Source organism: Notothenia rossii (assembly GCF_949606895.1).
Source record: "Notothenia rossii genome assembly, chromosome: 4".
Lineage (NCBI taxonomy): Eukaryota > Metazoa > Chordata > Actinopteri > Perciformes > Nototheniidae > Notothenia > Notothenia rossii.
In genome coordinates, this window is record NC_136902.1 from 74,044,138 (window position 1) to 74,061,579 (window position 17,442).

Sequence of the window (17,442 nt, forward strand, 5' to 3'; positions counted from 1 at the left end):
AAGCTTTACGCTTATGATTGTGAGCAAGAAAGTACAGCAATGAAAAAATATGAATAGGAAAGATGAAGTTGTGGGAAAATTATGAACTGGTTGGATTAAATAAGAGGGACATAATTTATGAGCGGCTTTGCAGACATGTAAAGCATTGGTCAGGCACATACTTTGATCGCAAAAACAACTAGATAGGTGAAAACAGAAATATCACCAAAATACTTTGTTAACATCCGACAGACAAAAGCTATCCGTCTCCATCTCTTTCCCATCTTTATGCTAAGCTAAGCTACATTTTTAAAGCTAATAACTATATTTCTAATAATATTAAACCAGTCCTTTTACATATATCTGGGGTCAGGGCAAACAGTAATGTTATAAGAAATACAATCATTTAATAAATGTTTTTCTCATTTTATAGTTGGTTTATTGTCAGTGAGTAGATATCATCGTCTTGTTTGTTTGACAAACAGTCCTTAAATGAAAATCGTAATCTGCGTCACTAATTTAAATGACAGAGTCGGCGATATCGCTCTACTGTGCAGATTCAAATCTTGGCCATGATGGTTGCAGCTCAAGTGACCTAAACACTTCACAGTGACCTTGAGTTTTATCTTTTTGAATGTTTCGGTGTAGAAAATACTTGAGTACGCTACTTTTTAAAGCCATGACTATATGTTATGCTTGATTTACAATTACTTTGTTCGATATACCTATAATTACAATTCCTACAATTAATTGATTCTTATAGATGCTCATGGCCAAACGACTTGACATGTATTGAAATATTTTAACTTCATTCAATTCACATATATCACTTAAAATTGCTCTTCACAAAGAGTGCATCTAATCCAGAGATTATATTATAATATGCCAGTTCCAATAGACTCATATTAAGGTTTTAACAAATACAACAAAGGCTTCACATCGTATAACATCACCAAATTGGCCGATATTATTAAAACTCTTCAATGCACTTTAGATGTTAAACAAATTAAAACACTGCAAAACATTTCATGAGCTATCTCATGAAAAGCAGCCTCACACAGCGTCCCAGGCAGCTCCAACATACAGACAGGAAGTGAAGACTGCACTAGTCTATCTGAACCACCATCTGAATCTGGACTCCAGAGACAGTAGGAGGGCTTTCAGAGACCGCCTGGCGCTACTGGGAGGCTTCAGAATTGTGAGTGGCAGGTTTGACACTTTCACAAATGCTGCCTGCTTCTATATACCTCTGTCATTGAAGAACCTCACTTTCAAAAGAATCCAAGCAACAAGAACAAGTGTGCCAAGCAACGGTTCATGAGGGAGCTCCTGTGAAACATCAAGGAGCGTGCTCATGAGAAGGGAATTACAGATGAATACCATCTGGCCGGAAGCCAGTTCAACAAACGCTTAAAACATACCAAGTCCCCAGCACAGGACCAGAAGTCAGGCTGCCATCAGTGACTCAAGCTGAAAATAGTCCTTCAAATAAACCACTCCCCGACACTTGCCAATGACATTTAATAACTTCAACATTGCCATCAGCGTCCCTCTTGCCTCACCTTGATTTGTTGCCAAGTCATCGTTGACTTCTACCTCGAGTCTCCCTGACCATATGCTGCCTCCCCTATGGGAACTTGGCAAAAATAAAACTTCTGTGACCGTCCATTTACCTGAACTCTTCTGTGTTATTCAGTGGTTTTAAATAGATTCACAGAAAACAAAGTAAACTACTCAACATATCAAAATAAATACATTTTCTGGAGCCATTTGTTGGGTTTGTTTTTTCTCTATGCGCAATGTTAATCAATTGTTCAATTTTATTTATTTATTACATGGGGGACTGCATTTCTATGATTTATTTTTAAAAGCTTGTGAAGCTGGATTAATTGTTGTATGTTATTAATATTCAATTTCAAGTTGTTAATTATTTTTCCAAGTTTAATTACATTTGTATTTAAACAGCCAATCTAGGCTAATACAACAGCTCACTGCAAAGCCCAACACTCCAAACAATCGCCAATAACAGAAATCATTCCAAATTCATGAGACTGTTGACAAGGTTCAGGCGAGTTTATTTGGAGCAGGGAATAATACTGTTCACCAGATGTTTGGACTGAAAATAGCCCACATTGATGATTACATAAGATCCAGAAAGGCTAGTGTAATAGAAATTATGATTATCAAAGAAGGACAATTATTTTACTATCATTGCAATCATTTCCAGCACACTAGTTTGAGTAGAAGATCGATGAGTTTAAAGCTTTCCAGGTGCAAAACACTGCACATGTTATAGTACTACGATATAAGGAACAACCCTTGAAAAGTTTTTACAGAAGAAAGTAATCCTCTAAGAATGTGTAACTGCCTTTATTCGATTAGCATATGTAGCATTTAACCAGCAGACATTGCATTGTGTAATTAGAAAGGTTGAGCTAGGATAGTGTTGGAGGACCCTGCATTTTGGGGGCTAGGCCCTCTGTATTGGTACCCCAACTGTACCAATGCAGAGTGTTTATACATTTTATTAGGGGGCTGCCTTTTATCACACAGTGCTGTTTTCTGTGTGAAAAACTATATGTGTACTGTAAAAATCAACTAAATATATGGTGTCTCCTTCTAATAATAATAATAATAATAATAATAGATTTAATTTGTTAGCGCTTTTACAGGTGCTCAAAGACGCTTTACAGATAATAGTAAAAGCTAAAGTTAAAGTTAAATAATACAAAAACAATCAATTCTACTGCAAATCTGCATTTTATTTATAATATACCAGCATAAAACAACAAAAAGACACAAAGCTGTCTTCATTTTAGTCATAGTCTGACATATTGTAAGAGATATTTTTACACTTCAGGTCCATTTTCTACAAATGTAAATATCTAATTTCAATTTTTTTTCAAAAACGTGGGTGACCTGCACTCAATACTGTGCTTGAATGCAGTGTAGACTCAGACAAAGCACTGCTGCTTTTCAGACACCGTGTCTACACAGCAGCCTTATTAACACAAATGCAGGCCAATAATAATTTAAACCTTTGGCAATATCTTACTTTTCAAATGATATACTCACTGCTTGACTCTCGCTTCAGTCTCCTTTATGGCTGATGAGTCAATGAGGGATACAGTCAGCACAGTTAACACTCTGTATCTTAAAATCTTGACACTCCACTTTCTACGACATCTTGCCAGCCTTAAATAATTCTAACTAAACTTGACCCATTTAGGCTTTCACTTTCCCTTAAAGATGAAAACATTTCATGCATCTGGGACTCTACTTGTCAGACAGCCTCTCTATGAACACATCTCAGTACAACTCAAAATGCACACCACAGCTTACAGCACCAAAGTAAAACTGATGCTTTAAAAACATACAAATCTATTGGAATAAATGTAATAAATGAAATAAAAAGAGCAAGCACATTTCCATTTAACAATAATGTTCCATGTCACTCTGAAAAAGCAAGAGCCAAGTTATCAATTGCAGATTGCAATCCATCAAACTACCTTTGTTTGCAGACAAGACTTGCTTCATTACCACCATTTCCCTGTACGGTAAGAACACAACCTGCGTCACATCAAACTGTGCGACAAACAAAACTAATCTCCAGTAAAGTATGCGTGGTTGTCTCTTCTATTCTAACCATTCAGACTACGTCCAATATCTCGCTGCAACTCATAATCCTGCATGTGCCATGGGTCTCAGCATATAGTTCACCATTTAAGCAGGGTTTTGTGATACAAGAGAAATATCACATGTGTATTAATATACATTTATGTACAAGATATAGTATTATATGATGGCCTTTTAGGATAAAATAATTGTAATATGACATCTTATTAAAGACTTTCTTTTCAGTAAAAGAAAAACATTTGTATACAATGTTCCGGGAAATTGTACCATTTTTAGAGATGGTACAATTTTAGAGATTTTGGCCATTTAATCATTCGAAATAATGTGTGAAGTGCACATATACTGTAACAAAATGCCATTCAAGAGAAAGGAGCCAAGTCTAAGCTCAGCTTTTTTGGAGTAGGTTATCTTGTGACCATCTGCTTCGTTTTATGTTCATTGGTACCTTCAAATCTGGGAGTATCTCTTCTACATGACATGAGGCAGTGAACACATTAATTCAATAATGCCATCAGTGATATTACATATTTAACAATGAACAAACTCGATACACTTTGTTCTTCCTAGTATTACGGTAGATCTTTACCACCATTTGGTTGGTTTGACATGCCATCCAACAGCAAGAGATCATACTGACTCTCAATGGAGGGGGTAGGTGCTAAAACAGCTGACATGCAGATCACTATCAGGTGTATAAAGATGGCACCTTATTTGACCACCACTACTTTAAGGAAGAGTTCAACATTTGCTTGATGAAAGTTGGAGTATGAACTTAATATTGAAAGCCAATATCATGTCTGTTTCAGGCAGCAGCTGAATAACTTAGCACATGTGAACATGAGGAAACATTTAGCATGGCTCTGTCCCAAAGTAACAATTTTAAATATGTGATAAGTCACCTTCTGGCGCTCTGCTTGTTAACTGTATTGTCATGGTGACATCATGAATCCAGGAAGTCACATCAGCCGGCCAATAAATAACTTTTTCCAGCCTTTATGCTATGCTAAGCTAAATGTATCGGCTGCTTGTTAAGCTAATCGGCTGCGGTAATAATAATCTAAAACGGAATGAGCTTATTTCCCAGAGCTTCTAAAAACAAGCTCAAGGATACAATGCCACCTCAGTTAATAGTTGCTGTTATTGTTTATTTTGTTGCAGAAAATACTGTATAACTATTATAATTGATGACATTAAACTGCACTGTATATTGTCAAGAAGCCTTTAATTATGATGACAGGTTGATGAAAAATAAGTCATAGTTGGTGTGAACATGCACTTCAGGGGTTCTGTGTAGCATCAGACTGGGTCCAGACACTATAATATATGACACAGAAGAAATAGCTCTATGTGTCATAACTGGTAGATATGTGACTCTAGTGCAGCCTGTAAACCTTTTTAAACGTAAATCAACGCCAGTGCACTGATTCCGAACAACACCTTTGAGTCGATATTATTAAGCCACATCTTTGCCTTCATAAAATGGAGACTTTCTCCTTTAAACAATCACACCCATGAGAGATTCACTGTTCCTAAATCAAATGCATTATAAGAGGAGGTTCTCAAATGTGTACTCGGCTTGGACCTTGCTTGTTATCACAAGAGGAGCCAGACCTGTGAGCAGACCAGTTTTGACTGGGTATATGGGGTCATTGGGATCAGTTACCAGGCGACAGCTTGGCACATGTCTCCCTCATCTGGACACGAGTGGAAGAACAAGGTTAAGTAAGTACATGGGTCAATACAGAGTGCTCAGGAAAAATATGAACAAAAGGGATATTGTGCAGTTTGTTGCTATGACTAGTTTACGAGCCACTTAGATCAGCGCTAGGCGAGCCTTGCAGCATGTGTGCTCAGAGCATCACACACAGCACTGTGGCCATATCTATGTGTAGTGTGGAATCCAGCATGTGAATCCCATGCATGAAGCAATGGGCTCTATCAATTCAGGAGTGCATTTTATCTGACACGTAATGCATTATTTAGTTACTTTTCCATCTTGAAGGCTGATACGGTCACACCCCTCTCTAGAGAACTCAAATGGGACTGCTTGCTATGATACAATGCACACAATTCCGGACGTTAATTCCAATTTGCTCGTTGCGCTCTCATACAAATGAGCCTATTGGATATCACAATACACACAGCCATATCAATCAACCCATCTTTGTCATGGTCAATCATTATGGAGCATTTGTAGCCTGCATGTGAATGATCCCCCCTTACATATCATGCATATGAGCCGGGCCATTTCAAGACAATTGTTATTTCCTATGATACGATTTAAACAGGGCTGAACTTTCACGTGACATACGAGATAAGCAGCCATTTGTTAGGATGAATTAGCCCCACACTTCATATCACCTAACGTGCACAAAAAATATCATGCGATTGCAAAAAAGCAGCACCAAGCGCACACGGAGACAGCAGAAATCATGTGTGCGGCACAACATATATTGCACTTCAACTCACCTTGAGCGGCCGTTCCTCTGGTGCTGAATACACTTGCTATCAGAGTGGCCACATACCAAATCATAGTACTATTGCCGACCAGCTATTACCACGCAAAGTGCCCCGCTCAACCAATCTCTCATATTCGACCTTGCACTTCACGGTCTCTTAGCAAAAGCCCCTTTATCATATCCTATTTTCTTTCCTCGTGGCGTTTCCCTTCATCCCTTCCCTCCCCCGTCCTTCCATCCGCATCCTCTCCCGAAGAGACAGAGCACCTGCACCGCCGCGTTTGTAGTAGACGGAGCCGTTTTACGAGCGCATAGTGAAACCAAGTGTGAGAATGCCTCCACAGGTCCGCCTCTTCTGTCATTGGATTGGCTGCTGATTGAGGCTTTGGGGCGTGTATTGGTTCTCCGTACGCCCCGCACCCGAATGACAGGAGAGCGGCCGTGCGCCGATTCAAGGTGAGTTGGAGCGTGCCATAGTAGTGGAACCGCAGTATCATGCGCATTGACAGAGAGACGTGTCCACATCTTTAAATACCTCTCCTTAACTGGCCCCCACGTGCACCATCATCAATTCATTAAAACAGCCTTTTGTGCATTATTCGTAACATCAATATTCGCACCAGACAGTTATATGGCGAAGGTTTACTGTGTTTTCGATGAAAACGCTGCTGAATGTGTGTAACTCATCTGCCGCTCAGCCCATAGCCCTCGGCTGTTGTCATGTCGCTGTCACCGACATAAAATGCTCTCTTTCCTCTCTACCGTGCCGTGTCTGGCTTTATATGATGGGTGTGGCGACAGATACAATACCGTGTTGTTTTTTCCTCGATGGCCGCGAGCGCGAGGATGCAGCTCCATCACGCTGCCCACTGCGCACACATGCTTAACACTGATAAGGCTGCCTCACTTTCACTCCCTCTGTTTTCTACATGCATGACCATAGAGGGATATGACGCCTCAGGCTGCTCGATATCAGCTCGGATCTCACTTAAATAATGCTCAATCCAGCTGCTGTGAAGTAACTGGAGGATAAACATGTGGGGGGGATCTATGGTGGGAGAGAAACTCGGTGGAGACTAGTCTTGCAAATCGTGGACTTTCAGCTGAATTTGTCACCGTTTTGTCTCGGCATCTCCCTCTGTCTGTCTCCCCCTCCCTTCCCTTTTGTTGGAGACTGGCATATTCCAGTCTGAAATCAAAGAAAATCTGAAAAAGGTGACTAAAAATCAAACACATTCTCCATTTTGTCTGAAGATCTTTGTAGCCATGCAAAACAATCCTGCCGACTCGTAATAGTAACACATTTGAAAATGTGAAACACTATTTTATAACTAGTTTTCAATTTGATTACATATCTCTAGCACAAACAAAAACATCAGGCCCATGTTAAATAAAGATGCAGTGATACGAATAAATAGCATTGAGTGTCCGGATTTGGGCCACCATGAGTACAGCATGTACTCTCCATCCCTTTGAAACTCTGCTGGAGGTATAAACGCTGTTCCTCTGATATTTGCCCATGGTCTTGTGATGGTGACTGTGTAGGCTGTATCATGTTATTCACAACATTATCCTACTCATTAAACCACCCACTAACCACCGCTTCTGCGCCGTATGGAAGCATTTGCAATTGTTCAGCCTTTTCTTTAATTTGTGTAACAATTTCTCTAAAATATTGTTCCAAAGGTCAGAACCCCCAAAGGAGACACATTTGGATCAATCTGAGGGTTCAACAGATGACTAAGGCTTAGAAATAAGAAAAATAGCTAAAGTCACATTTGTGTTTTTTTATGACAATCATTTTGAAAACCTGGATATTTTATGCCTCTAAAAATGGTTAAAATGAATGACTCTGAGAAGGTAACATTACTCAGTGGTTGAATGTCAACGTGTAATGGAGACACATTTAACATTGATTCTCTTCAAAGGTTTCAAGTCTAATGTTGGGAAGGCCTACTCTAAAACAACTACAGCTTTTTACAGAGGGGGTGATGATCAGATTTGGAGCCTAGCATCTTAGTGATGCTCTCAGCTCCTCCCTCACAGCTGGCCACACACATACTGTACTGCACATGTTACAGTGTAAGAAGGTATACTGTACATGGGTGCTCTAGTGTTGAAAGCTGAAGAAACCTCTGTAACATTTACATGACTGCTGCTGGAAGGGAAGCTATACTCAGCAGAAGACTTGATGGCATCCACAACTGAAGCTATGAGTCATACATTATAGATCCCAATGATCAAAAGCTCTGTGTCAGGGAGCTTTCTCCAGTTCTGAGGTGAAAAATGAAGGGTTTCACATTTAAAGCTCCACAGTGGGCAGCACGGAGGAATTGTTACCGCCAATGACCAAGCCATTTTGAAGGCGCAGCGTCCGTCAGATTCTCACAATTATTGTCAGGGGAGGTGTGCAGGACTGTGCTGTGACTGCTGCATGGCAAAACAAGGTCACATTACCTCCACAGCCCCCTCCAACCCTCACCTTAATGTACAGAAGTGCTGAGACAACATGTCGGCCTATACCTTCTTCAGCCTGAGCCTTGATAAGCCCGTTTCCACAGCGACACACACACGACATAATGGCATTTGCTTCATATAGGCAGCAGCAGAGATGGTTTCTCTGTTTTTCTCCATAATAAAATTACCTACAAGCCAGAGCAGAGGAAAGATAAGAGCCGTTAAGATAATCTCTTATGCAACAAATCTATTAGTTAGCTGGCTGTGATACCAAAGGGCAACAAGGGAACAAAAATGTTTTCGAAATTTTGAATACAGCAGGGACTGTTTTTTTCTGCACCGAAAAAAACAGGATTATGTTCTGCAGAAAACGGTCATATCCCTTGTTATATGCATGATGCATCAGATTTCTCTTTCATTGAGTTCCTCATGTGGATCTGTATTCATGTTGACAACCTCTCAATTATCAGAATGTTTCAATTACGTTTTTCAGGGTTGCACTGTAAAAAAAGGATTGAAAACTAAAGACATAATGGGTTAACTTTTTCAGCAATAGCCCTCTTTTGAGCAGCAATGAATAAAGAGAACATCATATTATTTTCTGACAGATGCTGGAACAAGGCAAGATCAGAGTCTCTCCATCTGTAGTTTGTCAGGTGTCCTGCCAACAATAAAGGAATGAAACATGTATATTTGTCCTCAAGAACAGGATATTCTGTTTATTTTTAGGGTCACTGTCCGGTGGGATTTTCTCAGCCTGTCACCACTGTGAGCAGGCAACTCTTCTTTTGTACGAAAATGTCGGTTTTGTCCACTAAATTGTGTTTTTAAGAGATAATGGTATCACTCATCCAAAATATACAATTATGACATTCCTAATCCTTAAGGTCCAAGTGAAAACAAAGTAAATGCTTGCACTGCTCCTTTATTCTCATACTCTGTATCTGTCCAATGGTGTGACTAAGCATGGACCCAAAAGCTTCCACAGATGCTTCAGTGACAGAGACATATGGATGTGTACACTGAGGGCCCAGCAGCCTGCAGCTGACTTAACTGCCCAACAGATGTTTGGCTGCATGTCTGTTTATGGTGTTTTCAAGCTCTCCATGTCCTGAGAGTCACATGCTGCTTTCAAGTATAGTTCATGCTTTTAACCAGTAGTGGTCAGTAGTGTCTTGCACAAGAGACCAGCTTCATTTTTGTGTGTATTTATGTTTGTTAAAATGTAATTCAGGACAACCTAGAGTAATGTAACATCCCTTTTCATCTTTTAAAACCTCAATCAACAAGACTTGAACAAGTACTAATCCATATTTATCATTAAAAGATGTCAAACATTTGTTTTAGGAATAACACATTCACTGTGCACATAAGGCTTTAATTGCAATCAGATTTCTGGACATAACAAAATACATCGTTGCGTAGCGTAGGTGTTATCCCTGAACGAATACATTTAATTTGGGCGCCAGACAGAGGAATATTTAATATAGCCAGCTGTCAAAAAATGATATGCTTAAACACGCAGAAACAGAGGGATAGCCCGGTGACCTAGCTACTGAAGTTTACAAAGGAAAAATAATAATCAACCAATTCACTTTCAACATAAAATGTCTGTATTTTTTTACCCCAAATAATAATCAGTACATTAAACAAACAACTCATGTAACAGACCATTTACAAGAAAAACTTAAATCCAGTAGATACAAAAACACAAACAAATAAGTCACATTAACTCACAAAACATCAATCACTTATGTGAATCCGAGAGCCTATGATTGTTTAAATCATGGCGATTGACTGTGAGTGAGTGTGCGAGGGAAGAAGTATTTTTTTGTCCTTTGTCACTCAGGTTAAGAGTGTAGTTCAGGGGATAGGGATGTGTGAGAGTAAAGTTGTAAAGTTCTGTTTTTCCAGTCCAGAGTGTGGTGTGTGGGTGTAGACTAGAGTGAGGGTGACAGGCCAGAGTATATCACCAGATTGCAGGTTTTAACTGGGATGGGGAAAGTTAAATGTTTCCCCAACAGCTCCTGGGTTCAGTGGCAAAACTCCCACAAATAGCCTGATTTCTCTGATGAAGTCCATAAGAAACCACTTTCTTCCTTGTTAGATCCGACTTCCTCTTGGTTCTTTCTCTTCTCTTTTTGAATGACATGCTGTCCTCCTTTTAACAGCCAATCATTTCCTTGATTGGTTTCCTCCAGCTTCTCTCAGGGGTGGCTTGATTAGCCACTCCCCTTTTGCTCAGGGAATCTGTAGGAGTGTTTACTTTTCCCCCTGTCCTGCTACAGTTGGGTTATTCATATCGGAGTAGATCGGTGGCTCAGGGTGTATTTAGTTTTTACTGTCATTAATGGTTAGAAAGGAAATTCATATTTTTCCAAACAAAAATGATTTTCATTTTGTGGTTCCAATTTCTCAAATAAAAAGATAACATGCTTGCTGTTTTGTCATTTACTGTGTGAAAACAAACTTAATATTGTCAAGATTTAGATTTTTCTTTTTGGCTATATGACATTTTAAAACCTTTTGGTACATTTTATGACATTTAATAATGAATAATTGATAATAGTTAACCGTAGCTCATTATGCAAGCTAAAAACAGCTAAGATAGTAAATACTTCTTTAATGTGGGAATTGTAAACTGCCTGTATTGTGAGAATCCAGTATGCTGTCTGCTGAAACTTATAATTAATAGATAACAGTATCCAATTTGGCTGATTTTAAATAGACTTGAGATAGGAACTTACAACTGAGGGCAGTATAAAAGACCGGTGAAGAATAAAGAGAAAAAAGTCTACACTGAATGATGCAGTTTGTTATTCAACACCTTCCTTAATGTGCAGTGTTTGGTTATAAGAAAAATGTGATTTGAATTGAAGTATCAGGACTGAAACAACTCAACTGCTCTGCTTTTACAGTTTATTTTTGTCTCTATAAGTCCATGGAGCAGCCCATGTGAATGACACATGCGTTGTGTTGCGTTGGCAGCAGGGTTTAGGGCCTCAAAGTCACTTTCATTCTCCGCACTGCTCCTCACATCAGAATCACTTGTCATGTTCAGTGTGGAGTCTGTGAACAGCCCACTTAAATGGGGGATCTGTGAGTAAAATACGGGAGGAGTGAAGCGCCACCGTTCCTCGTGTTAGGTGTATTGAACCCCGTCAGTAGCTGCTGTTTCACTGCAGAAAATGAAATAATGCAATGATATGTTTTCTAAGGTCCAAGTTGCATTCTGGCTATTTAAAAAAAAAAAAGATTCCAGCACTACCATTCAAAGACACTTAACTGTGATTGCCACGATTAAACAGCATGTTGTTGAACCTTATCCAGATGGAGGTAACCTGTATGGTTGCCATGGTTTCTTATCACTCTCTACAGGTGAACTGCCAGGAATAGAGCTACTTATTGGTTAGTCTAATTCAAATAGAATCAGTTCATTTATATTCCAAACAAAATGTCAGTGTTAAAGAAAGGTTAAAATTGTATTTACAGCTGCCAGCCAACACTCATCACACTGAAATATTTAAGTTTCTAAACTTGTTTTCCCCCAAGTGCATCTTTCAGCAAACTTGTGAAAGCTATTTTTACCACAGTAATAATTGAGCTGTAGATCTAGTGTTGATAATTTCTGATTCTTGTTCTGTACAGTATAGCATCACAGCTCCATTTAGCCTCTCTCAATGTGATGAAATGTGTGAAACTCTTTTGACCGCATCCCTTTAGCAAGAACGAACAAGCATTTCAACTACTGTGGCCGAGGGGAGAATCTGTTTGTGATTGAAAAAGAAAGAGGGCGTAATAATCCCATTGTGACCAATCTAAAAAACGTTCTAAGTGCTTGGCAACACAAACTGATTCAGCTTGCTAGTAAATCAGTATACAGTAGTCTGTTCCCAAATAATTAATACAACTATAGCTATTAAAGTTTGACTGTTCTTTAGAGAGATCTGAAATAAAACTACCAACAATTACATGCTGACATTTGTAATCAGTGATTCAATTTATTAATTTAGTCAAAAATAGATACGCTATCATAATCACATTTAAATGTATATCAGTAAATACAAATGATGGCCAATGTGAACTATGGGCCGACGCAAAAAGTGACATTTAAATATCAGTGATATTTTTTACCAACTGTTGAGACTATACACAATGCACCTTTAATAATCCACAAACGTATGACTACACTATCAATGCACATTATCATTCCTACAGGATTGTCGAGGTTAGTACCTGTACCGTTAATGATTGACCAAACGGAAAGCAAAAGGCTTACTACTCCCAACGTATGGCTTACACGACAGATGTAGTATAGTGAGCAAATTACCTATTTGAACTTTTGGGTATGTTTGAGGAAGAGTCTGCAAAGGTTTTCTTCCAGCTACATGTATAATCCAAATTACGTAATTATGACTAAGATTTCACCTAAACCATTAAAAAACTTTTTTGTCCAACACTAGATAGAGAACTTTACATTTTTCATATTGACCAACTAAGTTAAACATACAAATGTATTCATCAATCATGATCCCATATATATAGCACATACCGGTTCCATTCTGCATAACCAGTACTTTTACTTTGATACTTGACTACAAGTTGTTGCCAATAATTCAGTACTTTTAGGTGTACTTTTGAATGAATTACTTGTAATGGCGTATCTTAGTTCCAAATTGTTATACTGTAGTATTTGATTTGAATAATTCTTCCACAACTGAATGCAGGTCATGACATTATAATTTAGCTAATAATTTAGCTCTTCTGTTCTCTGAAATATTGATACTGCTTCATACTGAGCATAATACAACACAGAGTTAAGTTGAACACAGGCTGCATCTTATAAATAAATAAAATGAATGAGACGGTTTCAGTAGATATTTAATTATCGTGGAGTGTCTGGGAACTTGGCTCTTGCCAAAGCTTGACCTATTCATTTAAAAAAAGATAAGACAGCATTTAAAATTAGGTTACTGCAGGGTGAGCTTTTTCTTAGGAGAAACTTGCAATAGATGTGCCAACCAGAATACAATAATCTCTGTAGAATACTTAATAAAACAATTGCGTTCATGGAAATAGTCAGGTCCTATACTAAAAGGTAAAAATAGAACATTTAAAAAAATACTCTGTTGCAAGTAAAATCCCACATTTAAATATAGGACAGCTTTTATGATTATTTTTAGGGATCATCGGTTTTCTTTGTATGGAAAATATTAGAAATGTGTTTTTAGTGGAAATATTTGTATGGGATAATTGGGAAATAATACCTCAAATGCAAAATGAGTCATGCATTAAATGTATAGAAACTGTAAGCACCAGTAGAGAAGAAACCCCCAGAATCCAAAATGTAAAAGTCACTCCTGCCCCCTTCACTCAGCCACCATGATGTGAGACCTTGTCCTCTCCTGCTCTGTTCAAGCCTTTCCCTTCTGATTGTCATTTCTGGCAGATTCAAACCGCCTTCCTATCTGAACCTCGAGCTGCCTTTTAAAAGTCCCACTCCTGCTTCAGGGAGACACTTTCTGGCTGCAGCTTTTTAATGAAAGCTTTAGCCGAATGTGTGTCAGATGCAATCTTCAATATGGAAAATCCAACTGAAAAGAGCAGAGACCAAAAATAGCACTCACATATCCCAGGGATTCTCAACAGTTTGCCGACTACAGATTAAAGAGTTATTAAATTAGAGAGTTAGTGTAAAAATAACAATAAGCAGCAGAAATATCAGCAGGATAGGAAATGTCTTGCTTTAATGCACAGTAATAACAGTAGCAAGAATGGGGTTGGGAGCTTTATGGTAACCTTCAAAGAGCAGGGATTTGACACTCACAGGAGGTTACTTAGAGATAGGAATATCCATCAAGGAAATGGACACTAATGACCAGTATACAGCCATACAGTATGTAGTATACATTAGCGTTTCTTTGAATCACTTAAGACTAGGAGTTCCATTATCAATGCCAGTCATTTATCATAAAGCATAGGGAACTGTACTACAATGAAACACATTAACATGCCCCAATTTGAGCCTATGCTATTGCTTTTTTTGTAGCACCTTACCTTTGAACAGAGATTAAAAATTTCCAGAAAAGTTAACATTTGGCTGTCTTTTAAGTGTTAGCATTAAGCTGTAGTTTTGAAATGTGCGGTTCTATTATTCTCTGAATGGGTTTCTAATTGATCAGTTTAGCACTATACTTTGATGTCTTACAGGTCTAACATATGTCCTAATGTTTTAATTGAGTTACACTTTAAATACTTTTTGGTGGTGCATTTCAGAACTCCGCAATAAAACAAACAAAAGTACTTTTTCCAATAATCTCAATTTTGCACAACAAAGGTTAGTGTCGGCATCAGAGCATGACTGAGTCCTGGGCTAAGCATAAGAGGCCTGTCGTTTAACTTGATTGTTTTCACAACATTCAACATTGAAGTAAATATATCTAACAACTTTTCAAAGGAAACAAATTTAAAAGCGTTTACCATCAGGGGGCTGTTGTGCGGCAAGGAGAGAGAGACGGAATGACGCAGGAGCAGGTTGCAGCTACAGGCCAAGACAGAGACTGCATGCTACATACAAGCTACAGAGGGTTACAAGATACAGGCTACATACAGAAGGCTACAAACTACAGGCTAAAGGCTGAACTTATTATTAAAGGGTTACAAGGTAGGCTACCCAGGGGGGCTAACCAGGGGCTACAGGGTATGGCCTAAAAGCAAAAGAGACAATCTGGTATGCTGAGCATTGAGATACAGTATGAGACACAGGTGAGCAGGATGATGTGGGAGTCAAGTGACCAGGGTGAGGAATCTGTGAGGGCATCTAGTGGACATGGTGGAGAATGACAAAGCCCAATAGGGGTTTGGGGAATGGGGATGTGGCTGGAAGGAGGGACACAGAGGCAGAATGGGCAAAATTAAACAAAATTGAGAAAGTTGTTGTGGCATTTACGTCTTGAAATTAAAAATGTAAAACCGACAGGCATTGGTGTAAAATATAAAGATCTATGAAAATCGGAAGTGTTGAATACTGTAACGCAGTGGTAATTGTTATATTGTGTTCCTTATTATGTACCTGTCAATGCTTATTGGAAAGAATGTAAAATGTAAGTTTACGTATTTCATTCACTTGAGTGTTATAAAATGTGCAGGTTCATTTCACAGTAGATTTTTGCATAATAATGCAGGCTGATATACTTTCATATTGTGTACTTATTTGAACACAGTGCACACCTTAAATAGCTTGGTTAGTGTTAGACCTGTCTGTCAAGCTTAAATAAACAGGGCTCGCGGGTTTGAGAACGGATAGAAAAGTGAAAATTTGTCCCGAACAAACAGGGTTGCATTATCATTAAAGATATACCTCTGCAGTGCTAAATGCGACACTGAAGTACAAACAAAAGCATACTGCAGGAAACTCTATAAGCAACAACTGCAATATTGTTTTTTAGTTGGCTGAGAATGAGATTCACCTTAATTTACTAAAGTACACACAAGTCGAACATTACCATTTCCTCTTCAGAATTTCCTCAGTTTGATGCTAATGTTACATTGAAATTAAGGCCCTTGAGTCTGTTCTGAGATGCAATAAAGGGCAGCCAGTAGGGGCAACAGAGGATGGATTGCTTAGCAACATACATTACCAACACTGCACAGTGGACGGTGGACACCAGGATGGTTTGGAGGTGCAGGAAGATTCAAATAGCGCAGAAAGATTTGTTTTATATTGCCCTTTTGTGTTTTAGTAGGAGGAGTTGGTTTCAAAGGGAAGACATATCTGTAACTTTTTTATTTTATTTTGGCTTGTGTTTTTAATAAGTAAGAATAGACGTTTCTTATATTTCCTTTAACATAACAGTTTTTTTGAAAGAACCATATCATGAAAAAAATGAATATGAATGTTTTTATTGTTCAAATTCTCAAATAAGGAGCAATTAAGTGAATTTGACTGAAGTACAGTGACAGCTGCAATAATGTCTGGTTTTACACTGCCACCTGCTGTTTGCAGGTATCTAAGCAGCTGCTTTGTCTAAAGGCAATATAAATACATATATTTACTTTATTTGAATATTAAATGATCAACAGCATATATTTACTAACAGGGGATAGGCTACTTCTAGATGCTTATGAACATTCTCACATCACTATTCTGCTCATCTTTCAAATTACATTTAATATTTTGCATAAACACTGATTTTGGTCGTATTTGTTTTGTTTAATGATTGCACATGAGTACTGGTCGAAATTAGTAAGTGGTGTTGACTCTAGAGATCAATGCCTGGCACTTCCTGCCTGCGAACCCTCCATCTTCTGCCCTGATGCCCTTGTCCTGAGTGTTATTGCTGTTGTCCCCCTCAATATAGTCTTACAGGCACCAACATGTTGACACTGATAGATACTAGTGCTTTGTACATGTACTTGACTACTTTCAGGAAATTGTATTTAAGTCATTGAATCTCTTATTCCTCGTATACTTCTACTCCACAACATTTCAGAGGAAAAATACTTAGTCCTTTGTTTTGTCAGTTGTTGTTACTAACTCAAGAAACCAAGATGTTTTTGAACACACACTATCAGCAAATCTGACAATAGAGCTAAGGCTGACATAATTAGTTGATCATCACCAACTGCTTGATAATCATTTAACCATTTTTCCTGGGAAATATTTTACGGTTCAAGCTTCTCAAATTTGATAACTTGGTCTTTTGCCCAAAGTGAGACCTTTGCAATGCTCTGTTTTGTTCAAACAAATGACCAAACCTCAACATTATACATTTTTTTTTAATACATGAGTAATTATTATTATCGTTAAGGTTGAAGCATTGACTGATAGAGAAATGTCAAATGTATCTATATTTAACTTTAACAGAAAAGGAGGAGAGTACATTTTTGGCTCCACCTACCGCCTGTAAGG

General features: G+C 38.3%; 1 protein-coding gene across 8 annotated transcripts in view; it reads right to left on the bottom strand.

Moving 5' to 3' along the window:
- igsf9ba (immunoglobulin superfamily, member 9Ba) overlaps positions 1 to 6,364 on the bottom strand; it is a 64,564-nt gene extending 58,200 nt beyond the window's left edge. For 5 of the 8 annotated variants that reach the window (XR_013807842.1, XR_013807843.1, XR_013807844.1 and 2 more), the window contains exon 1: positions 6,085 to 6,364. Coding sequence is in view for 5 of the 8 variants with exons in the window: in XM_079679224.1 (XP_079535350.1) it covers positions 6,085 to 6,148 (64 nt within the window). In the remaining 3 variants the exon portion in view is untranslated. The remainder of the gene's footprint in view (positions 1 to 6,084) is intronic. The other 3 variants (XM_079679227.1, XM_079679225.1, XM_079679226.1) reach the window with 1 other exon arrangement.
- Between the last annotated feature and the right edge of the window lie 11,078 nt (positions 6,365 to 17,442).